The sequence below is a fragment of the Leopardus geoffroyi genome, chromosome X (assembly GCF_018350155.1).
Source record: "Leopardus geoffroyi isolate Oge1 chromosome X, O.geoffroyi_Oge1_pat1.0, whole genome shotgun sequence".
NCBI lineage: Eukaryota > Metazoa > Chordata > Mammalia > Carnivora > Felidae > Leopardus > Leopardus geoffroyi.
The window spans coordinates 33,229,900-33,255,192 of record NC_059343.1 but is presented as its reverse complement, the minus strand read 5'-3'; the positions used below and the strand labels follow the sequence as shown (position 1 = coordinate 33,255,192).

At 40.6% G+C, this 25,293-nt stretch overlaps 1 protein-coding gene across 2 annotated transcripts; it reads left to right on the top strand.

Annotated features, from left to right (window-relative positions):
• Window positions 1-14,121: 14,121 nt before the first annotated feature.
• On the top strand, window positions 14,122-21,870 carry DYNLT3 (dynein light chain Tctex-type 3). 2 transcript variants are annotated; one of them, XM_045471214.1, is made up of 5 exons: window positions 14,133-14,424; window positions 16,560-16,601; window positions 18,940-19,063; window positions 19,700-19,777; window positions 20,065-21,870. In XM_045471214.1, exons 1-5 carry the CDS (start codon window positions 14,284-14,286, stop codon window positions 20,139-20,141), a joined length of 462 nt encoding a protein of 153 aa, XP_045327170.1. In that variant the 5' UTR covers window positions 14,133-14,283; the 3' UTR covers window positions 20,142-21,870. The 2 variants fall into 2 exon arrangements, with proteins under 2 accessions (XP_045327171.1, XP_045327170.1); XM_045471215.1 differs by lacking the exon at window positions 16,560-16,601 and having other exon boundaries at window positions 14,122-14,424.
• The last annotated feature ends 3,423 nt before the right edge of the window (window positions 21,871-25,293 follow it).

Below are 25,293 nucleotides of genomic sequence, written 5' to 3'. Positions count from 1 at the left end.
GTCTCAAATAAAACACTAATTAATACCTTTGCTAGAAATCCTCCTCCTCTTTTGAAATTAGTTCATTATGAGTAATCAAGTTATGGAAACATTTTATGGACCAATACAGTTTTTCAATCGGAAGGCATGATCCTTACACAATTTCGTATTTCTTCAAAATTTGTTTTAATTGCTTGGTAAATATAATTTGCTTAAATTGCTTAGTAAGTATAATTATAGTGAAAATTATTATTTTATATGTTGCTGAAGGTTTTCAAACAGAGTGTTATCTCTGCACTTCAGTTTGGGAAGTTTCTACTGACCTATGTTCCAGCTCAATAATTCTTTCCTTGGCCATGTCCAGTCTATTGATAAGCCCATCAAAGGAATTTTTCATTTCTATTACAATGCTTTTTTTTTCCTAGCATTCTTTTTACTCCTTCTTAGACTTACCACCTCTCAAATTACTCATCTGCTCTTGTATGTTGTCTATTTCATCCATTATAGCCTTTAACATATTAATCATAGTTATTTTAAACCCACTGGCTGATAATTCAAAAATCTGTGTCAGAACCAAGTGTGGCTCTGACGTTTGTTTTGTCTTTTCAGACTGTGATTTTTATTGCCTTGTAACATAGCTTGAATTTTTTCTGGAAAGCCAGACGTGCTATCTAGATAATAGGCACTCTGGCAAATAGGCCTTTTGTGTGAGGTTTCGTGTTAATCTGGCTAGAAGTTGGGCTCTGTTTAATGTTCGCTGTAGCTGCAGGGGCTAGAGGCTTCAAATTCCTCCAGTGTCCTTGTTTTCGCCTCCCCTGTTGACTTTGGGCTTCCGTAAGTACTCCTCCTCAGACAGTCTCCTTGCTGCTCTTTTAGCTACAATCCACCATTATTATACTGGAGCCCTGTTGGTGTGCTAGTAAGGTGTTGGCGAGCAAAAGCATTCTGTAAGCTTTTGATGAAATCTCAGTTCTTTTAATGGGCCTATGTCCCTGGGTTGTGGCCTTCACAAGCATTTCTTAGCTTTATTTTTCTCCTCTTAGGTAAGAAAGGAAGTCTAGATTGGAATGGAGTAGGAGAAATGCCCTTCCTCAAAGTGGGAGAAGACTCTGGTAAAGTCATTCACTTCGCAGAGTAGGCCTTTGTCACAGAGAATACTCTGGGCATATTTCACAATGGCTACTCTTTCCCCTTTCACTGTCAGAGCTATCAGGGGATCTTCTTCAGCTCTTCACCATGAGAAACTGGTGGAGTTCTTGGAGATAAATCCCCAAAATATGTGGGCCCCCCACAAGACTGCATCCCCAGGAATTTCTTGCTGGTCCACACTCAGCCTCTTGTCAGTTCCTCAAAACTACCATGTAAGTGTTCCTACGAGTTTATGGCTGTAGCCACTTCTGCTCTAGGTAAACAGATCTCGGCTGTAACTCTGGATTCACCTCTCTCTGGGGGTGGTGGTTTGCCCTGTAACCTAAGTTCTCTGAGGGGTCCAAGAAAAATCACTGATTTTTTATTTCAGCTTTTTCTTGTCATAAGGATGACGGTGGCAATGTCCAAGCTATTTACATGTTAAAGCTGAAACCAGAGGCCTGACAGTACACGATCTTAACTTTTAATACCATGTTTGGGTACAATATGGAATTTGAATGGAAACTGCAGATGATTTTATTTTAAACTTAGATCTGGTCAAAATGATTCTTTAATAATAGGAACCTGGGGTCTGCTTCAAAGCTGTTCATATAAATGCCTGAGTGGTAGGCAGGGTCTAACATCTCAAAATCATGCTACAAAGATGGGAGTCTTCTGGGCAAAAGAATAGGGCTGACTCTACCAAAACTACCTAACAGGTTCCTAGCCTATTTCTGTGGGTATCAAACGAATTTGGATGTTACCTGAGGCTAAGTGAATGAATTTCTAGTAATATGAAGGTTTTTCATGATCTCTTCAAAATTTAAGTACATTGGAATGGGGAAAAGGGCAGGAAACCAAATGGGCATCCAGAGTGCAGGGCCATACAAATCAGCGGAATCAAGGAAGGTGTGTTCTGGGAAACACCCAGACACCAAGAAACTGACTAGCCGAGACTTCCACACACTGAGTAATAGTAGCCACAGAACACTCTCCGATTCCACAATGTGAACTAAGGTTGTGGACTCAGTAATGTGACCCTGAGTTGGGGAAAATCTCAGTCCCCAGAGCATCCAAGATGTTCCAGTTCTCTTGAAATGAGCAGCCTGTGTTATTACCTCAATCCACTGTTGACTTGTATGACTTCACTGCCCTGGACTTACTCGTTCAATATTCCCTTCACAGACATATGCCATTAGCACTGTTGGTTTCTCTTTCCATGTCTAGCGAATGATCCAAATCTATTTCCACCCACACGTTCCCTCTTGTACTCTGAGAGTGGGATAGTTCCACTAAAGAGAACCTGTCAATGCTAATTAGGGAGGAAAGCCTATGTGGCAATGTGTAGGTTTAAAAGACAAGAAAATCCCCCATGGAGGTTCTGTGGAACACTTTGGATACACTGACAAGTTAATAAAAAGCTTGATTTAGTGACATTTTAAACACACTGGCATGGAAAGTACCACCAAAAATAAAGTGACTTTCAAGGGAAAAATTGTTTCAGTGAACTCTGTGAAGTGCTGTTCCTGCTCTTAAATCTCCCCTGTTTCATGGCTCCTGAAGTGACGCATCAAAGAACAATTGGTGAGGGAGTTGGGTTCCCACTCTGGTCCCACAACCTGACAACAGCTTCTTTGTGGCATTTGGAAGCGTCATTGTTAGAGAAACTCACTCATCCAGGGAAAGCAGGCCAGTGTTCTGCTTTTACTCTTTCCTACACCTGTGTTCACACAGAGCTAACTTGGAGAGGGGATGAGAGGAGAGGGGAAGAGGAAGGGAGAGAATGAGCTGCGCTGACACAGATGGACGTGTGTTTGCTCTGACTGGAGAACAGTCAGGAGAACATTTGGTAGTCACAGCTTCGAGGACACCACGTTTGATATTGTTTGTGTCGGATGTGTGAAGGATCACTGGGTTTACAAAAAGTTCTCTCCCCTCTCTCAGCACTCTCGTGGAAATGGCAGAAAGCTATAACTGTCTGCCTGAGCTTCACCAGTGTTCTAACAAGTGGCTTAATAAATTAGGCACATGAGAGCCAAGAAACTCAATGGTGAGTCTATATATTATTACATGGCTGCTGAGATGAGAGAAATGGTAAAAGATTTCAGTATGCGTAGTAGCTACTAGAGCTGGCAATTCAGCCTGGAAAAAAAAAAGAACTATTCAAACTTCTAAGTGGCTTATGGCCATTCATATTTATGACTACCACCTACTCCCATTTCAAGCCATCTCGTCTAAGTAATCTAAGAGAAGCCACTTAGTCAAGCTGTAAGCATTTATGCTTATTTTCAGGAAGTAGATACAGTCAGATTTATCATGGTCATGAATTTCAATAAATGACTCAACGAAATAAACAATGTGGTAGATTGATCGCAAAAATGGCTCCGATTCTCCCCCTCCTGTATCTACGCCCTTTGCGTTGTGATATTTCGGCTCCTCCCATTAAGAGGTGGAGTCCTTTCCTCCACCTTTTGAATGGGGGCCAAGTTGAGACTTGCTTTCACCAACACAATGCAGAAAAAGTGATATTGTTCTAATTCTGAGCCTAGGCGGCAAGAAACCTTGCATCCTTCTGCTTTCTCTCTTGGACTCATTCTTCTATACGAGAGTAAGTCCCAGCTAACCTGATGGAAGGTGAGAGGGCACAGGGAGCAGAGCCTTATTATCCCAGTTGAGGCTGCCCTAGACCAGACAGCTGACCAGAGATGTATGAATGAGGTAAGCTGAAATAAACTGACACCACCCACATTGGCAAAACACAGGTCGCCAAGCCAATCAAGAGACTTCGAAAACATTATAGATGGTTATTGTTTAAGGTATTACCTTGAGCAATAGCTAATGACATGATCAGTTAATATTAACTTGCTCTTGAACCTGCTGTCTGATTTTCTTGGGAGTCATCCTGACTTCTTGCAGGTTTTAAACGTGTGCAACAGATGAGAAAGAATGAAATGTGGCCCTTTGTAGCAATGTGGATGGAACTGGAGAGTGTGATGCTAAGTGAAATAAGCCATACAGAGAAAGACAGATACCATATGTTTTCACTCTTATGTGGATCCTGAGAAACTTAACAGAAACCTATGGGGGAGGGGAAGGAAAAAAAAGAGAGGTTAAAGTGGGAGAGAGCCAAAGCATAAGAGACTCTTAAAAACTGAGAACAAACTGAGGGCTGATGGGGGGTGGGAGGGAGGGGAGGGTGGGTGATGGGTATTGAGGAGGGCACCTTTTGGGATGAGCACTGGGTGTTGTATGGAAACCAATTTGACAATAAACTTCATATATTGAAAAAAAAATAAACATGTGCAACAGAATTTGTTTTCTTTACGGATGTAATATACAGAAAAGGATATTATTTTCTTTATTAGCAATAGTAACTTTGTACTTTACTCAAGCCCCAAGTCCGTCCATTTCTTTGAGAAATGTCAATATCCATATGGAAGATTCCTTCTAGCATTTATTTTTGTAACCTTCTGAATTTGAAGGACATTTCCCCTCATGGGCTCTTCAATGATCACCTCTCATTCCCTAAATTCCTTCACCCCACAATTTTTAACCTCCAATAGCACTTAACCTTCTCTTATCTTCACCATATCTGATATTCAAATTTGTTGAACGTTTCTACCTTTGGTTTCTCCGCTTTCTTGCAGTGTGTCAGCTCTTTCTTGATCTCACTTCTGTAGCAGACACTCTACATTAAGTTCACTTCAATATCAAACCCCTCCTCCCTGAGCCTCCCTGTACAATAGAGTTTGGAAAATTGAGACCTTGAATTCCTGGTCTCCTTTGTGACAAGGGTTGCAATGTGATACAATTATGTCCAAAGAGGTTATGGGAAGTCACAGTGGAATGCTTCCCTTCCTGAAGAAAACTTCGTTAAGAGAAAGCCCTTGACTCCCTCCTCCTTCCTGCCTGCAACTCAGATGTAACGATGCAATTGTTCAGCAGCTATACTGCACCCACAAAGATCAAAGCCATGTGACAAGGATGAAGAAGAACAATATATTGATGTTACAGTGATGACACTGGAGTTACACCACGACTCTAGATCCATTCTTCAGGATTTTTTGTTGTATCAGAAAACTAATCTCTTACTTACTTAAGCTATTACATATGGAAAGATTTTCTGTTGCTCATGGATGTATCACACAGTTGTACTGACACGACTTCCTTTCCTATTCAGTATATCTTGCCTTCTATCACACTGCCCTGCAGTGTTCCAAACTAGAATCCCTCCAACTTCCCACTTACCCCTAGACCTGAATTACAAAGCCTATCCAGAGAAAGCATACAAGCATGTATTCTTACCAGTATAAACTTATCTTCAGCTTTAGTTGGTAGAACATCCTGAGCTTTACTCCATTCTGGAGTAAGTCTTTCTTCTCTTCACCTAATAGCAGCAATTAAGGTTTACCATTCTTCTCACTGTTTGTAATGTGACTTTGCAAAGTCCCCAAACCAAAACCCTTTTGTACTTATACAGAAACCATAATATGGGCACTACTTGTTTCACTTTCCTTTCTCTTCTCCCTTCTTTCCTGGAAACGTATCTTTTTTCCAACCCTTATTTCTCTCTTCCCAGCTCAGTGGAGAAGAATCCCTTTTTCTAACCAAGGCGATTTCCTCTTTGTGTTAGTGATCATCTCCTTCTACTTGCTCAGGGATCACTTTGCATAGGTCATTCCCTATTTCTCCTATGTTTTCAACCACTCCTTCTTTGCTGATTCTGTCTCCTGAGCATATAAAAGCACTCACATAATTCAATTCATAATTCTTTCTCTGGCATTCCACACCAGTGATCACTCTCTCTTTGAAACTCAGTTGAGTGTCCAACTCTTGATTTTGGCTCAGGACATGATCCCAGAGTGGTGGGATTGAGCCAGATGTGCATGGAGCCCACTTAAGATTCTTTCTCTCTCTGTCCCTCTCCCCCACTCAGGTTCTCTCTCTCTCAAAAATAAAAATAAAAACAAAAACAAAAATAAAAAAAAAACAATAACTGATTATTTCAACACAAGTATGCAGATCAGGGGCAGGTTGGTTGATTTAGGCTAGGCTTAGCTGGTGGTGGTTTATCCTTCTGCTGTGCCCAATGAGCTACTGGGGTAGTCCTTCTCAGACCAGAGATGCAACAATACAGGCCCAATTGTACAACCTGCTTTTCAAATATGTTTGGGTTACATCTGCTAACATTCCATTGGTTAAAGTATATCATATGATCAAACCTAGAGTCAGAGTGGGAGGGCACTGAAAATTTACATAATAATAGGAATAGGTACAAGGAGGGGTGAAAAACTACTCATTACTGTAATTTACCTACTGTACCGCCCTGTGGGTTTTTCAGTGTGTGATATCACTTCTTCTATAATTGCTTTTTCTGTCTTTTTGGGGGCTCTTCTGCTGCCCATCTCTTAGATGTGAATGTTTCCTAGTATTTCAACATCTGTGCTCCTTCTCCACACCCTGCATATGCCCCCTCTCCCCCGCCATATGCAGGACTCTCACTTTTATATTTCCACATGTACCTTTTCTCTAGCCAAATGGAAGCATTTGTAGTCTTCCGCATACATTGTACTTTCTCATGCCTCATGCTTTTGAACATTCTGTTACTTCTTCCTGGCAGTTTCACTGCCCTTAGCCTGGTTACCATCTGCCCTCTTCCACGAGTCAGCTAAGCTAAAGCATCACCTTCCCTGCTTCCCCCATCCCTTAAAGTCCAGGCTAGTGCTACAACATAGCATGCCATCTAAGAACATTTGTTGATATAGTTATTTAAAATAAAAATATGTATTTAATTTTATTACAAGTTTAAAAAAATCAAAGTCTACTGGGCAAAGGCAAAGCACCGAAATTTGTTTCAGGCTTCAGGGATAAAGGTGACATAGAAACGGATTTTATGCTGCTTTTTCCTCGTACTTTCTCTTCAAGAAAAATTCACAATGTGGTGTGTGATAGGTGGAAGTGAATGATTCATTTTATTTTGACCTCAAATATAAACTCTAAATGATAGGCCTTAAATAATTTTTTCCCCTAGTGGATGACACACTGTTTTTTGAAGTTGACCTTCACTTTCCGTGTATATGTAAACGGATGAATGATTTTCTTTTGGGAAAAACACACTATGTCCAATCATGTCATTGGTATCTAACATGTACTACGCAATGCTCCAGTAAATATGAAGGAATAAGTAAGTATAATTCTACCAAAACATTTTCTCCTGCAGCTTCCCCTTCTCGAGTTTTATTACTGAACTTTCTGAAAAATAATTTACTGAGAAATTTACACATTAGCAGTCCTTTGGTAGCATGGCACAGTATGAATGCCATAAACTTGACAAGTGGTCAAGAACATAGACTGTTGACCTAAGTAAACAAGCAACTACAGGTAAGTATTCCATTGATACCACTGCTTTGTTGACGAAAGACAACTTATCAGTAAAGATTAACATAGGGGACTTCAAAAGGAACAAAATAATTGAAATTGAACCATAGAACATTCTGGTTCCATAACACCACTCTGCCCCACCACACATGCCTCTTAGCTCTCATTCATTCATCAGAAAACATAAACATTTACTGAATCACACACTGATCTCCCCTCTAGAAATATAACAAGGAGCAGGATAGACCTGGTCCCTAGTCAGGAGGTTTACACTTGAGTGAGAGATACAAGACCAACAGGTGGGCAGTTACAATAAGCCCTAGAGGGAGTGAGATGAAAAGCAAAGGATAAAGAAGAAAAATATCTTTCCATAGTCTGTAAGAAAAAAAGATTAAGTGTCAAAGAACTGGGATTACCACATCTAAGAGAAGCAAAGAACAGCAAGGCATTCATATGTGTTCTTATGTCAGTGGGCAAGGAGTTAAAGGAGGCCTTATATGATGGATTCCACTTCTCAGTGAAGTGGGAAGCAAAATGCAGATAGTGACAGGAAAGTTCTGGATTCACAGGGCTGGAGAGTGAGAGAATGTTTGTAATAGTCTTGGTGGAGAACCAGAGCTGAGCACACCAGAGGATTATCAGAGGTTTCCCCTGCTGCTGTGAAAACTCCACTGTGGGTGGATGCCACAGACTTATGGAGGCCCCAGTTGGTTTGCTGAGGGACATTTTCTACCAGCCTGGATTTAGGTTGAAAAAAAGGCAAGTGAGTTGGATCAATTCAAATGTCAAATGTTTAGCAACAAAGAATCAAAGAAAATCACAGCTTTTTTCACTTTGTGGTGGTTCCTAAAACAAATAGCCAAAAACCAAACTCCAAAATGCCTCCAAGAGATATGTCCCTAGTGCAAACCCCCCAGTGAGGGCCTTCTTCACATCTGAACAAATTCCTGACACTGGTACCTGATGTCCTCACCATAATGACTGGCAGTCTCCAGGCTCTGAATCTGCCATTCCATCAAACATGAACTAGGGGTGAAACAGAGGTAAGACCTAGTGGGCAGAAAACCCTTCCTGAACAGTTTTTTTTTGTTCTCCATGCCCTTGTCTGTGTCTGGAAAGAGACAGTTGAGCCTTGAATATTTCCATCAGTTCTGATCCCTAGTTTTTTCAAGTTTGTTTGTTGATTTTGAGGGGGAGAGGGGCAGACAGAGAGGGAGAGAGAGAATCCCAGGCAGGCTCTGACCTCACAAAGCATGAGATCATGACCTGAGCCGAAATCAAGAGTTGGACGCTTAGCCAGCTGAGCCACCCAGGCGCCCCTGAACCCTAATTTTTATACCTTAGAATAGAGGAATAGAAAATGTGTTTAATCATACTGCCTCAGCACATTGTTCAACATCTGTATCATCCGTATCTTTACCTAAGGAGGATGGTATATAATGATGATTCTTACAATGAGAAATACAGTATATGCACAATCCCTTAGTGTCAACTGAGGTCAATCTATATATGTTTATATTTGATTATGCGTTTGAAAACCAGGGACGGATCATGTGTTGAATAAACATACATGATTAGCATTAGTGCTTAGCAAATGCTTTATTATGTGGAAACCACGGCACACATGCTCATTCTGTTCATATTCAGTGTCATTTTCTCCCTGTACAAAAGTTGCTTTGCTTTAAAATTAACCACTTTAAAGGTTCTCATCTGGTCTATGAATAAATATTTATAATGTCCTTTGACTATGAAGAGGTTCATTATCACATAAACCTGGACAGTGAATTATTTCTTCTGATAAGGATGTAGATTTTTGAAGAGCAAAATGACTAAACTTAATGAAGGCATTTTGATGCTTGTAAATACCTTATTTGAGTTCTTCAAAATCATCAAGAAATGTCCTTTATGAGACATGGTTTAGAAGAATCACAGAAATTAAGAGCTGGGTGAGACTTAATAGGTTTCCTTGCACCTGTTCTTTCTGTGAATCAGTACAGAACTGACTCATGAAGTACATTTATTTCTTAACCAGTTTATGGTTCCTTTCAAGGCAATAAAGCACTATAACAGACAATAGGGTCAGATTCCATACCCTGAATCAAAAGGTCAGCATTTCCACTAAAAGAGAGACGCTAAATAAGAAACTTTGTTTCCCCTCTGTGATGCAAGGAAATATTCTGAGTCCTCAGATTGGCTTCAATTCAAGTTTGTGATTTGTGCCTGAGATGGGGCGTGGGTTGCCCATGACAAGTAAAAATTTTAGTTCAACAAATGGTTCAGACCTTACCACCTTTGCTAGAAATGGCACGAGGAGGGGCCAAAACACACAAATAAATGAATCCTCTAAACCTTAGCCCAAAACATTCTTATTACTGTCTCGCGACTGTGTGAACAAGCAGAGCGTACCAGAGACATAAATGTAATTTCACCTTTAGCTACACGAACAAGAAGTAAATCACAATAAAAAATCATGGCACAGACAAGGACAGAAAATAGAGGAAAAAACATAAGCTAGATATCTCGTATAGAATCTATGAGTCTGCAGGAAAGGCATCAACCTGTAAAGGAAAGTCTTTCTGTTTCTTCCCTGGTTCCTGTTTACTTCCCTCTAGCCAATGTGCTAATCGTGGTACAGTACACTAGGCTTTGTACTCAGCTACCCTCTTCACTCATGTCCCCCGAGATGACCTCAAATACCAAAAAGCCAAAGGAAGGCATCAGATAAAAGCCAGAGAAGCTGATAAGCACACTGTCCCCTCACTGTGACACCAATGCAAAGCTTCTTATACTCCTAGTAACTCACTTACACACACCCCCACCCGGCTTCCATGCCCACAGTACGATATAAAGGAGGCACCAAGTAGGAAAGGATCCTCCTTGCTTCTTGGATCTTGGCCTCAAAAATATTTTCTTTTCAATCATCCAACTTTCTGACCCTCACTCTCTTTCTTCCCATATCACTTCTTCTAAAACCCTCACCAAAGCAATTCTCTGACCCCATTTGCATCTTGAAGGCAAGGACCCTGTTACTTTTTCACTGTTCATTGCTACTTACCCAACTTGGAATCCGTGATCTATTAGCACGGACCCTCCTCTGAAAATGCGTTCAAATCCCATGACCCACTCTTCCTCAGTTAAAATCACCTGGAAAAACCCCAACCCTGGTTGATCCTACTCTTCTGAATGTAGCTAGAAACCATAACTGGTTTCACTTTGAAATTAGGACCATTCCCTTCCTATCTCATCTAACTTTCAAGTTCCCATCTAACTTCTTCACATCATTCAAACGATTGCTTAAATATTTTTTTCAGAGGAGCCTTCTCTTATCACCTCACCCAAAATAGCCTCTCCTCCATCATACTTGATTCCCTTACTTTGCTTAAATCATCTTTGTGACACTTATAACTACCTGACATCCTATACACACATATACATATGTACATAAAAATATATATAAATGCCATAGAGACACAGAATTTTTCCTGTCTTTATTTTCACCCCTATCTAACACAGGGTTTCTCAACTTCAACACTATTATTGTGTGTAAAATAAGTTTTGTTGTGAGGCATTGTCCTATGCATTGTGGGATGTTTAGCAGTACCCGTGGCATCTACTCTAATGATGACAGTCAAAAAATGTCTCCAGATGTTACCAAATGTTTGCAGGAGCCTGGAAGGGGAAAAAATCTCCCCTGATTGATAACCACTGCTCTAACACAATGCCTGGCACACAGTGGGTACTAAGTAAACCTTTGATGAATAAATGAATGACCAGATCACAGGTCACAAAAAAGCTCCAAGAATTAATATAATTTATTGCTCTAACTTCCTGCAGAGCTGTATTTAAATCTTACCAGGAGATCTTACCTTGTTTTAATGACTTCCATAAGGGGAAAGAAAGGATTTTCCACCAAGTGTTCTCAACCCTGACTGCATGTTATAATCACGGGGGCAGGGCGGAAGCTTTTGCAAAATTACTGATGCCAGCCTCCTCTCCAGAGCAATTAAATCAGAATCTCAGGAGGTGGAGTCTAGTCTAGATAATTTTTTAAACTTCCTCCTATGATTCTGATTTGCAGCTAAGGTTCAAATCCTGTTCTTTTCAATCCTCCAAAGACTAATTCCATAGCAGAGCAATCCTCATAGGTAGGACATTTCTCCTCACACATCTACATTGGTGACCAGCTTTTGAGAGAAAGTGTATATGAGCATAGTAACTTCTCCATTTATATCTTCTATTTCCTGCCCATTGTTGAACCATTTTCATTCTAAGTAAAGCAATTTTTTATTTTTTTTTAATGTTTCTTTTTGAGAGAGAGAGAGAGCGTGAGTGGGGTATGGCAGAGAGAGAGAGAGAGACAGAATCTGAAGCAGACTCCAGGCTCTGAGCTGTCTACACAGAGCCCAATGCAGGGTTCAAACCCATGAACCATGAAATCAGGACCTGAACCAAAGTCAGACACTTCACTGACTGAGCTACCAAGTGTTCCTGTAAAGCAATTTTTTAAATGTTTATTTATTTTTGAGAGAGAGAGAAAGAGCACGTGTGCGTGAGAAGGGGAGGGGCAGAGAGAAAGAGAGGGAGACAGAGGATCCGTAGCAGGCTCTGAACAATCAGCACAGAGCCTGACACAGGGTTCGAACCCACAAACAATGAGATCGTGACCTGAGCTGAAATTGGATGCTTAACCGACTGAGCTACCCAGGTGCCCCTAAATAAAGCAATTTAAAAATTAGCATTTTACTCTTGATAATTCAGAGAAATGTATTACCATGCAATTTTCCTTTGTAATAATGGCTTGTGCTATGGAAGAAAATTCATGTTATCATATTGGGACCAGATATTATAAAGGCCTTAAAACAGTACTGTGTGAAAATCTTGACTCAAAGTAGCTCACATACTAGAAACAAAAGGATTATAGAAGCAGATGCCTGAAATGGAACCCACAGCAAAGCAGGGTTAGCATTACAAATTGGAGAGTTTCCTCGACATTTACATAACATATGGTGGTCTCCTAGTGAGAACATTAATAACTGTGATTTTAAGTGTCTTATTCAAGTATACAGAATTTTTCATTCCCAAAGTGGTACCTCGAAACTTGAAAAATGAACTCTGGTTCTCAAAGATGAAGAATAGTTTTGAAGTGAAATAAACACTAATTCTAGAAAAGGTTTCTTATGGGAGTTAGCTGTTTCTCTGTGATTTGAAATTGAAGGAGTATCAGCCACAAAACAAGTAGGCATAATCTCTGTCACCATATTGCAATGACTTCAGTATAATAACTCTGGTATACAAAATATCCTGAAACAGGAGAAATAGTCTTCCTCCTCTATGAAGTACAAATGCAGCTTTTCTGCAGCAGCTTTGACATGAGCCACAGTTTAGGAGAACCAGTAACAAACTGCACATTATCAAGTAAACAGTTCATAAAATGAGAGCAGAGATGGAAGGGCCTGAGATTCAGAAGCCCAGGGGTCCAGTTAATACCTATGTACCCTTGTCCAAGTTACTTGCACCTCTCTGAGCTCCAGTTTTACTTGTAAAATAAGAGAGTTTGACTAGATTACTAATGAACCTTCCAACTTTGATTTTAGTGAGTAAAATGGAATAGCGGTTGAGGTAAGCTGAGTAATGTGCCCACTCCCCCACCCCACCCCGCAAAAGATGCTGACATCTGAATCCCTGGAACCTGTGAATATGTTATCTCATGTAGCAAAAGGCACTTTTGCAGATATGATTAAGTTAAGGCCTTGAGAGGGAGACAGAAGGAGAAGGTAGGAGGATGGAAGTAGAGGTCAGAGAGGAGAAAGGATGCTAAATTGACAGCTTTAAAGATGGAGGAAGGGGTCACGAGCCAAGGAATGCAGGCAGCTTCTAGAAGCTGCAAAAGACAAGTGAACAGATTTGGATGTAGAGCTTCCAGAAGGAACATAGTCCTGCAGACCCATTTTAGACTTCTGAACTCCAGCACTGTATAGTAAGTTTGTGCTGCTTCAAGCCAGTAAATTTATATTAACTTGTTATAGAAGCAATAGAAAACTAATTTAGGTTAAGAACTTGGGTGATACCACCAGACTACCTGAGTTTAAATCCTTCTATTACCTACTGGATCTGTAAAGTTTGGCAAATTACTTAAACGCCCTGTACCTCAGTTTGTTCTTGAAAAATGGGATAATGGTACCAGAAACAAACCTGCTGGGTTATTAGAAGTTTAAATGAGGAAGTCCTTAAGATCATCTGGAAGTTAGTAATTTTTAGATAAATGTAATCATTGTTCTGCTAAATTTTGAATTTAATTCAGGATATTTGTACCCTGTGTCCTAGAAATCACATATTTCTTTTCACATAGTCATTGAGGAGGACCAGCATAGGAGCATTTAGTTTTAGGAATTATGTACAGAGCGTTTCATTTGATCCTCACAATCAACCGTGAAATAGGTATAAATTTAAGTTTTCACACGAGGCTGTAGGAGGTCAATTCACCCAAGTAACGGAGCTAGTAAGTGGACAAATCAAAGCGGCTTGTCCATTATTACATTACCTACAATTGTTGGCTAGATGGTAATGACGTGAATACGTGCACATAAATACAGCAGTGGCGACTCAAACAACACTATGGACTCTAGACTGACGCTAGGTCTCCCCATCTGATTACACTGTCACAGTTTCCAGCTCTTTAACACCCATCTCTTGTTTCCAGAGAGGTCGGAAGCAACGGGACAGAAGCCTCCCTTCGCGCAAAACCCTGCCCATGCTCCCAACGAGGAGGTGCCTTTTCTACACGAAGGCGGGGCTCTCATGGGGGCCGCCCCGAAACACGATTGGGGGCGGAGTCTCCTAGGAGGCCAGTGCGCGGCCGCGGATCTCCACCAGCCCATCGCTCCGCCCCGCAGGAGACTACGCGCCACCATGGAGGAGTACCATCGCCACTGCGACGAGGTACCGCCCCTCGGCCACCCGCGAGCGACCCCCGCCCCCGCCCGCCTCGGCGCGGAGTCTCCGCCCGGTGGTCTTCCGGCGCCAGGCGGCCGCGAGAGTTGGGGTGCGGTGCCCTCCGGGCCCGGGTCCTCCCCTCAGGGCCGGGACCCGCCCCGCCTGGCTCGGCCCGGCCACCGACCCCGAGGTCCTGAGGGTGGGCTGAGAGCCGGGGTGGCAGGGGCGGCTAAGAGCGCGCCGGGCGGGCGGGGGAACCGGGACCCAGGGGTGGAAGGACGGACTCGGGGTGCGTGGGGGGTGGGGATGGGGTGTCGGGCGCCGCCCGTCTGCGAGACGGGCCTTAGAAACCGGTCTGCCGGGCGGCTTCCTCTGCCCCTTGGCGTCCCCAAAGCAGGTGGCAGAGCCCCCCTGCCCGGCACCCTCGTCTGGGTGGACTGGTAGGAGGTGCTTCATGGATTAGGAGCCCTTGCTTGCTGACTCGGGCTTCCCGGCATCTCACCGGAACTCCATGGTGTCTGTTGTTACCTTCCTGTTACTGATAGGGACTCTGACGTTCATGGCGGCTAAGTGGTTTGCCCAGAGTCAAAGCTGCCAGGAATGACAGATGCTCCATTTGAACCCAGGCCTCTGGCAAACACCTACAACTCTGGCTTCACTTAACCACTAGGAGGATGAGGCCTGTCGGATCCCAGAATAACCTGTGACGAGTCTGAAGGGCAGAATAGACAAAGACATTTTCTGTCCCATGGTAGCCACAGGTGAATGGTGCAGTGAGATAAAAGTAGGCACCTGGAGGAGGTGCCACAGAAAATAGTGTGTTATTAGACCCGTGGAAGGGGCTTCTGGTTCATCCGTCTTTGGGATGTGACACTGCGCAGAAGCTACAACCATATTTAACTTCATTCGTTCTGTGATGTAGGTTAGTGGGAAAGTATTCTTATTTTAGAAATTGAGGCACAAGCAATTTCACTCTCAGACATATCCCGCAACAAGTGCTAGTCTCCTGACTCCCAAGAGGGTTCTGTACTGCTGCACTTCCTAAATATAAAGAGAAATACAATTACATGTGTCACCATGGTACCCAGTACTACCTGATGATTTACTGACCTTCCAAATGGAAGTGAAAGGAACATCATTTAATTTGTAGGCCACTTTTCAAAATAGACAATGACCTTAAGATAAAATGATCATTTTCATAGGGTCAAAACGTGAGAGCTGTTTTCATAATCCTAATGGTTTAGAATATTGTTATCCCTTTGTTGTTGGGGAAGTCTGTGGTGTAATTAAATGATTTGTAAATATTTTAAATCTGTGCTTGAGATGATAGCTATTCCCAGAATTGTTTTTTGAACTAATTTTAAGTTTCATAGTAGGACTTACAGAAATGGTCATGTCATAAAGCACCTTGTCTCCATGGAAACAACTCATGTATTACCTGAAGAGTTTTGGTTTAGTTTACAATCTTATCACATAGCCGAGTTCTCTACTCTAGGACACTTGGATGTCATTAATAGTTGCTTTTAACTCAGAATTCTATCAAGCCACTCCACAGCAAAGATTAAGTTGCCAGACCTATTATAGTATTAAAGTGACATTAATTTAGAATGATCAACCATGTTCATTATCTTTAATTCAGGAAAGCCACGTTGTTGCCCAGCATAAGTTAAAAAAAAATTGAAAACCATCTATTAATCAGTCTCTTCTCATGGACCACCTCATTCTCACTTTGCTGTAGCCATTTCCTATATACTGATGTCTGTGTATACATCTTTATCTCCTCCTGCGATTTCCTGAGCTTTATAATACAAACATTATCAATCCTAGGGCATTCATCAAAATCACCAGTTAAAGCTCTTTAAAAAAAATATATGGTTGCCCAGGCTGTGCCCCAGATCTAATAAATCAAAATCTCGAGGGAGGTAGGTGGGGAACACATTCTGCAATTTTAGAAGTTTTAGAAGTGTTCTAGGTGGGATTAGCAGCCTCCATAGACCTGATGTTACCCCTCACCGCTATGGTCTGCTGTCACTAACACCTGTCCAGGCCAGCCTAGGGTATTCTGTGTGTCATCACATCTACAAATAAAAGGAAGTCTGTGTTGAAAGCAGCTGTATCTTTTGTCCCCCCCCCCTTCTTAGGTTGGCTTCAATGTTGATGAAGCTCACAATATTGTTAAAGAGGTGAGTTACACATCTTGTTCATCTTGAAGCTTGTTCTGTTGACTTTCAGTACAAAGTTATAAACCTTAGTATTAAAACAAGATTTTTAATATTTGCTCTTTATAGGGGTACCTCTATGTTTTGTTGTATACTATCAGGCATCCTGGGGCTAACTCTGAAAGTGATGTTGGAGTATTAATCGAGAACACTGGTCTCCTTTTTCTAAAACTGATGGTCTGTCTTTTGAATGGAAGAACTTGTATTCCAGTAGGCCAAATATTATTTTAAATGTTAATGCTATAAAAGTATGTGTGTATGTGTATCTCACACGCCCACACTTTTATGTCTGTAAGTTATTTGTATATGTCAAAAGACTGTAGAAATATGCTTTTTTAGCCCAATATAATTGAAAAATAATCACTTAACATCTTCTAGACACTGATATGATGCTAAATCAAAATCTTAAGAAAATTATTTGAAACATGAAATCTGGTCCTCCTAGTAGGCAAACAGATAAGAAGTTCTTTTTGGGAATCAGTTCTGGCAGAGGAACTTGAATTATTATAGTCATATCACATCCAGACTATACTGTGGGTAAGGTATTTATAAACACTTAATAGTCCTGAGTCATTTTTCACTGTGCCAAATCCTAGGAAAAAAATGAGTTGGCCCAGAAGGCAACCTTGTATTGTAGGTATGGTGGTTAGGTCTGTGTCCTAACAGGCCCCACCTGCCTTTAGTCTGGGCTAGGTTGGCTTGCCCTCTGGACATTGAGCACCTCCTCAGTCCATGCTGAGACAGTGCCTTGCCTGTCTGAATGTTCTAGGGCACAAGCTCACCCAGAACTCACCCAGGACTGGCCTTGTACAGCTAGATCAACTCAAGGTTTGAGAGCCAGACAGGCACCTGAAAATCCTGCCATATTTTAATAGTTCAGAATCATGTATTAGAACTATGTAGTACAGGATGAAGGCTCTAGTTAACAATACTGTATTGTATGCTTGAAAGTTGCTGAGATAGATCTTAAATGTTTCCACCGTGAAGGCAAAAAGTGATAACTACATGGGGAGATGGATATGTTAACTAAACTTACTGTTATCATTTCACAATATGTACGTGTATCAAATTATTGTGTATCAAATCATCACATTGGACACCTTGAACTTACACAATGTTTTATGTCAGTTACATCTTTAAAAAAAATTTTTTAACATTTATTCATTTTTGCGAGTGAGAGAGACAGAGCATGAGTGGGGGAGGGGCAGAGAGAGAGAGAGAGGGAGACAAAGAATCAGAAGCAGGCTCCAGGCTCCTCCGAGCTGTCAGCACAGAGCCTGATGCGGGGCTCGAACTCACGGACCACGAGATCACGCCCTGAGCTGAAGTTGAACGCTTAACCGACTCAGCCCCCCAGGCACCCCTATGTCACTTACATCTTAATGAAGCCAGAAAAAATAAAACAGCAGCAGCAATAATGATGAGGGTGATCTCTAACATTGCATATGTGCTTACTCTGTCACAGTCACTGTGCTTGAGCACTTGACATTCATGATCTTACCCCATCCTCACAACAACCCGATAAGATGAGGCTGTTATCTTTACTTTCAGGATTAGGAAAATAGGGCTCTAAGAGGTTGTGAGATACCTCTGGATGTGGACATAACGCATGTAAGTCACTGACAAAAGGTCACAGTGACTAGGTGGCAGAAGCAACCTTACAACTAAGCTTGTGATACTAAACCAGCGCTCTTTGTCAGATATCAGAAGTGGATGTGAGTGGGCACTAGAAAATTACTTAACTGGCTTGTTCTAGAGCACCTGAAAAGTGCTCTTTGTTGATTTACTTTTAGTGGCAGGAGGTGCGAGCTTTCTAGCTAAGTTAATTACATAATATAAATGAAAATGTAATGATTACACATGAGAATTCTGTTTTTAAATTAGCCTCATCCTTTGTTTCTAGCATCTGAAACCTACTTCAAATCCCAGCTGTTTCAAAGCCATTCTTTAACCAATTAATATCACCCTTTCTTCGTCTCCACTTCCCCTCCATAATCCTTTTATGAGATAACTTATCATCTTTGATTAGTCTTTCTTGGGCTACAGATTTCTTTTGTTAGCTTCTCTGCTAGCTCTTTACAACAGAGGCCATGTCATATTTATCTTCATATGGCCCATAGTATCTCACAGAGTGAGATAATATGTGCAGGAAATATGCGTTGAAAGTTCTAAAACAGAGGCAGTGCATAATAAATATTTACCAGATGCATATTTTCTAAGATGCTTTTGGGGGTTATAAATGTTTATGAATAAACTTTTGTTGGGACTTGTATATGTCTTTAACTGTCCTCTGCCCTTTTAGTGTATAGATGGGGTCTTGGGAGGTGAAGATTATAACCAGAATAACATCAACCAATGGACTGCAAGCATCGTGGAACAGTCCTTAACACATTTGGTTAAGCTGGGAAAAGCTTATAAATATATCGGTAAGTATCCATGTCCTTCCTCACTAGTCTGTTCCCCTATGTCCTCATGGTCTTTTCTGAATTTAGAGCATGTAAATGAATGATACACAAGTTGAATCCTAATAGGATATGAAGGGCTTCTGGCTTATGCATCCAAAGATAATATATGGTAATACCTAAAAGATGGAGATCTTTCACTACTCAAAAGCAACCACCTACTTGTCCTTTGCAGCAGCACCTTTTGCATTTGCATCAGCTACCTCTTTCCAGGGAAGCCCACTCGGCCCCACTGTTTTCCTGTCAGTAGCTCTGTGCCTCCTTCTGTGTAGGACTGTGAAGGGCCACACAGTAATTGTTTAGCCAGTGTCATCTTTTCTTCATTTTTGTGTCTGGATTATGCCCATGGAATGAGGCACCTGATTTCGCCCAGATTTTTCCTGTACTACAATCACCAGTAGTTACGGCAATGGGCAACAGACTGGATCCAGTGGAGGCAAAATCATGGCGGTAATCAAGAGGACTTATTTTTTCTAATCTATTCAGCGAATGTTTGTTTTCTGTTATTTTACAGCTTTTAGAGCCTGAACTCAAACACTCAGATCTTACATATCTTTTCCTTCGCTTGTAAGTGTTCTCATTCTGCAACTTTATTTTTAGTGACCTGTGCGGTGGTCCAGAGGAGTGCATATGGCTTTCACACAGCCAGTTCATGTTTTTGGGATACTACATCTGATGGTGAGAGACCTTAAGCTGATTCACACAAAATCCAACTTCTGGTAAAGCCACACAGTGCACTTATTATCAAACGCTTATTTATCTCTAATTAAATTTCGAAAAGGCTATCGACCGGATTGCTATGTACCTAGGAACAAGCATGCCTCAGACAAATACAAAATGTGAAGATGTAACAAATTGCAGGAAATAAGATATTAAAACCAATGAGATATTTTAGTAATATTCAATATTTTGGCAATTTCAGCATTTTGCTAATATTTCAAAGTCTTTTTTTGTGTGTGTTTCAGGAACCTGTACCGTGAGATGGGAGAACCGAACCATGAACTGTATTGTCAATGTTTTTGCCATTGCTATTGTCCTGTGACACAGTAAAATGTCCGGCCAAAGCCGTTAAATTAAGAATTTGTCAGTGTATCCTTTCTAAAAAGAGTAATAGTTACTTGTTAATGTATTAGATGACAAGCGTGCAATATGCTTCAAAAGCTCTCAACAAAAACTGAATATTCTAAGCAAAAGCCATCTCATAGTAAGTTGGCAGATTAGCTCATTCTACACAGCATCATTTACATGGGAAAAATTTAATGTTGGCAAAAAACAAAAACAAATATGGCATGACATGAAAATACAATCTTATATTTACACCGGCTTTTCACTAACATGTGTGTAAGGAGATGGGGAAATCTGTTCAGATAATAAAATTCTCTTTCAGCAGAGAAGTTAACAGGGATAAGTATATGAACAAAAAAAATTCTGCAAAGATAAATGTGGAGAAAATGATAATTAGCTAACACTTCTTAGTTTTTGATTTCTCCTTAGTTGTACATCTAATTTACTGGAAAATCGTTTTCTTCCGTACCAGCTATTATTACAGTAACAGCCATCATTGACTTGTTTATTTTTTCTGAGGATTGTCAAAATGTTTTTTTAAATTTCAAACTCTTAGATTTACATGTGAGGACCAATTAAATCTGGTAACTTGCATTCCGTGGTGAAACAAACCTCGTGATGAAAAGTACATGACACTAACAGCTGCCTTACAATGGACTAATTTCATGTAGAGCTAACATTTATTGAATTCCTATTATATGTATATTTCTCTGTTAACATTATAGTTCTCAATGTATTGTGCGAATTCCGAGTTCCTTTTGGCACCTGTTCATTTGAACAACTAACATGTTCAGGGCAGAAAAAAAAAGAATTGTTTTACAAGAAGAAAAGGAATCTGATTATCCATGTAGAAGTAAGCAAAATGAAAAGCACTTAATGCTGACAGAGAATTAGAGATGTCATTTTAAGAACTGCTTCCAGCAAGTAAAAAAAAAAAAAAAAGCGCATAAAATATGCAACTCTTAGTTAAAGGCCTTACTAGCTGTATAACTAGACAGGTAGCAAATTTTGTCATTGCTTTAGTTACAACCATCTGTAAATAATTTAAATACATATTACATGAGGTTCAAATTGAGTGGAATAAAGTATAAATTCAAAGTATACAATCATTAGCAGGTTAATGAATATCTCAGGGCTTATAAACCGTAGTTAAATTTAGTAAGAAGATAAAAGATGAAAAATTAGGGTACACAGCTGGTCACCAAACGCGAAGTCAATCTGGTTATTTAGCCCGGAAAACAAAAATAATTTTGCATATTACCACTAACACTAATATATAGGGAGGAGAACCATGATTCATTGCATTTTGAGGGGAAGGAAAGGCTTAGTATTAATACTGACAATATTAACATAGTATTCTTGTAGGAATACTATGTGCATGTTTGATATGTTGCTGTGTAACAGTAATTGTTCAATGTTTAAGAAGAACATTAAGAAAATACAAGGGTAAAGTTTCATGTGGGGAGCTACATTTTTGGCACGTCAAAAATTCTCATAGCCATTACCTTCATCTTACTTTGCGCTGCTGGCTTTTGTGCCCTTGAAGATTATAATAGTGACCAAAATATCTGTGCAGTTAAGGCTTGCTTTTGATTATTGTTATTGAGGCCTGATTTTAAAGGAATAATAATCAAAAATACCTCGTGAACTTGCTATCTGCTCTGTTTTTATTTAAAATATAATAAAGATTATCTTCCCGTGCTGTACTTTTGCTTCTTGTATGATCATTGAATAGTTAAAGAAATGGCACCGTCCTCACTCTAGGAAATTCTCAGTAGGAAGAAGGAATAAGGAATGTCAGACCACATAGATACGGCATACAGAGTAAATACCAGTAAAATAGCAGCCCGAAGCCAGTATGCAACATTACAGCATAGTTAATAGCTTCTATTCTAGGCCTTATGTTTTATGATTTTAACACAAAATTTCACTTTTAAAAAGTCAACGTAAAATACATTTTGTAACTGTGTGTTAGCTTTTAATGACTATTTTTGGCCAGGAATTTTGCCCTGTTTGTCAACTTGCAATTGAGTTGTTGCTGTTTTTATTTTTAATTAAAGACTTTAAGTATATAAAATTAGGGTATTCAAATCTAAGTACTAAGTCAGATTTTTGTAAAGCTGCAATTTTATGTTTGTAAAGTGCTAGTATGCTGCCCTAAGTTGATGGCAACATCTCATTACGTTTTCTCTAGTAAAAAGTACTTTTTTACTCTTCTTCCCAAGCTGGGTGTTATCTAATTATGAGTCACTGAAAGCATTTCACCACCTACAGTCATCATCACATTTTTAAAGTAATCTTACAATAATGCAGATTATATTTTCAAAGTTTGAGTAAACAAAAAACCTGTCTGTTCCTGATAAGTTTCTTTTTTAATGTTTATTTTGAAAGAGAGAGCACAAGCAGGGGAGAGGGGCAGAGTGACAGAGGGAGAGGAAGAGAGAATCCCAAGTAGCGCAGCGCTCAACGTGGGGCTCAATCCCACGAACCCGGAGATCATGACCCGAGCCGAAATCAAGAGTTGGATGCTTAACCAACTAAGCCACCCAGGTGTCCCCCTCAATACGTTTCTTAAAAGTGGGAGAACACTCTGACTCTTTATGACAAAGGAAGTAGATCGGTCACATAGCAGACACCAAAGCAAAGTTTGAGCCATGAACTGAAAATTTCACCCCACGTGTTACAATGTACCCAAGAGCAATTTATTTTAAAATCCAGAAGGTGGAGCTATTTTTGCGGCCAGAAAGATTCAGTAAAATTGAGCTTTGCATATTTGTGAAGTTCCCTATAAAAGGATCTTACGCATTCAGCTCTTACAGGATTTAGATGGCCATCACCAATATATGTTAAGTGGTCCAGGAGATTCTAGCCCACCATGTCTAGTTGCAAACCCTGTAATTCCCAGTGAAGTTCCACTTAATGCTATTCTATGTCATCCTTGGATGTGTAGGATATATTGACAATCCAGGACTATTTAGACATCACCCCCATTGCTTCATGAAGAGTGTCTGTTTCCAAAGTGGTTTCTAAAGATCTCAGAGACAAAGCTGGGACTTTGAACAGACACTTGAGGCACCACTGGTATGGTACGTATCTTCCCTATAGGACAAAACGTGGGCAACTATCCCCACTCTGGGATCCCATAAAAGTGTAGACTATGTGGGGAGGTTTCTCTGCAGCTCTGCCTTACCCCGTCGGGGAATTTGATGCCCGGGCTTATCCAGTAATGCAAACCTGACTTTATTCATGCTGAAATACATATCTTTATATTTTCCTGAAGGCTTCATCTTTTTAGGTAATTTTTTTTATGAACACCAGCTTCTACCTTGAGATATTTCAGTCTGGGTTTCTCAGGGCACCATTTTACATGAGCCAGTATTATTACTTAATGAACGTTCTGTCGACTCGCTTTCATCCCCTGTAATACCTTATGGAGAAAATCTGCATGAAAATGATTAGATTTTGGTGTGTACTGACCTTTAATTTTGTAGGCTAGGAATTTGGGTTAAGCTGCATGCGCTAACATAGGCTTTGAAAGTTAATGCTCATGCAGAATACCACCCAAAAATGATCAGGGTTAGAATAATGGTTTCTTAATAATCAAAGTAAACTTGTTCTGTAAAGGGAAAAAATGAAATATTTTAGACTTTGCAGGCCTTTTGCAACCATTCAAGCATGCTGTCGTCATATGAAAGCAGCCATAGACCATGGGGGAAATGCATGCATGTGACTGTGGTCCAGTGAAACTGTTTACAAAAACAGGTGGCCGGCTGGCTGAGCTTACCAACCTCTGCAGTAGAGTAAGAAGTGTTTCCCAGCCACTTCAAAAATCAGACATTAATGGACCTGAGAACTTTTTTCTTTTTATTGTTCTCAGTTACAAATAGTGGGACACAAAGCATTTTTATATATTGTGTTCTTATTATCTTGGACTCAGAGGGACCTTATCAGGAAACCAAACCTGTACTCTCTTTATTAAAAGAAAGAAGGGCCACAAATCAACTTTTCCAAAACTAAAGTATTCCTTTTTTGATATATATCACCTAACTTTTCCCTAGTTGACAGATAATTTTATATCTTATTGTCTCCAAGTTCATTTTACCAGCTTAAAGAACATTTCTGAAAAGGTCCACATTTTGTGTTTTATTGATTTTTGCTATTTTTGTGGGGAAGATAGGTACCTAGTCTACCTAGAGAATCTTCCACACATACCAGACATGGCAGTCGTGGCCCACTGACTGCCTCCTGTTAGCAGAAATCACATACAAGAAAGCGCACAGCCTACAGATGAAATTACCCCGCCTTGTAATTTGAGAAAGTAGATGTTCTTTACCCAGGAACAGCAATGAATCGCATTGGCGTGAACCCCTGACCCAATGACGGCTTATCCATACACTGAGTTTTAATCCACAAGATGGCTAGGGTCCATTAAGTCAAGCAAAGTAGTTCCCTCTGAATTGTGGATCCGAAAATAAGGAGCATTAGTCAACAGAAGGAAAAGGGAGCAAAGAAGCAGAAGTCTGGTCAAGGATTAGGACAAGTTTTCTGATTGGGAGAACATTCGGCACGGCTTGCCCTCTCCTCTTTCTACACCCTCCAATCCAGGGAAGACCGACCATACGTCAGTACGAGCAGCAATGCTGAAAATGGTGTCGGCAGTGATTGTGGTGGACGGAGTGAGACAGGGAGCAGGCTGATGGGAATGGTCTGGCTTAGAATCACTAGCATACCTGTACAGGAATGTTCATGACAGTTTTTTTTTTTTATTTTTTTTTTCAACGTTTATTTATTTTTGGGACAGAGAGAGACAGAGCATGAACGGGGGAGGGGCAGAGAGAGAGGGAGACACAGAATCGGAAACAGGCTCCAGGCTCTGAGCCATCAGCCCAGAGCCCGACGCGGGGCTCGAACTCACGGACCGCGAGATCGTGACCTGGCTGAAGTCGGACGCTTAACCGACTGCGCCACCCAGGCGCCCCAACATGACAGTTTTAATAGTAATAGCAAAAGAAATTAGAAACCACTTAGATGTCCTTTAATGGGGTGGGTGGTTTAACCAACTGTGGTAGGTACATGGAATAGGACTTAGAAAAAAGGAATGCGTTATTGATGCGAGAACTTGTGTAAAT

Bases quoted from the DNA above. Each gene is read 5' to 3' on its own strand.
- DYNLT3 (XM_045471214.1), top strand. From the start codon at position 14,284: ATGGGGGCCGCCCCGAAACACGATTGGGGGCGGAGTCTCCTAGGAGGC. The intron at 14,425-16,559 runs GTACCGCCCCTC...CCCCCTTCTTAG, and splicing joins ACCATCGCCACTGCGACGAG to GTTGGCTTCAATGTTGATGA. The intron at 16,602-18,939 runs GTGAGTTACACA...CTGCCCTTTTAG, and splicing joins CTCACAATATTGTTAAAGAG to TGTATAGATGGGGTCTTGGG.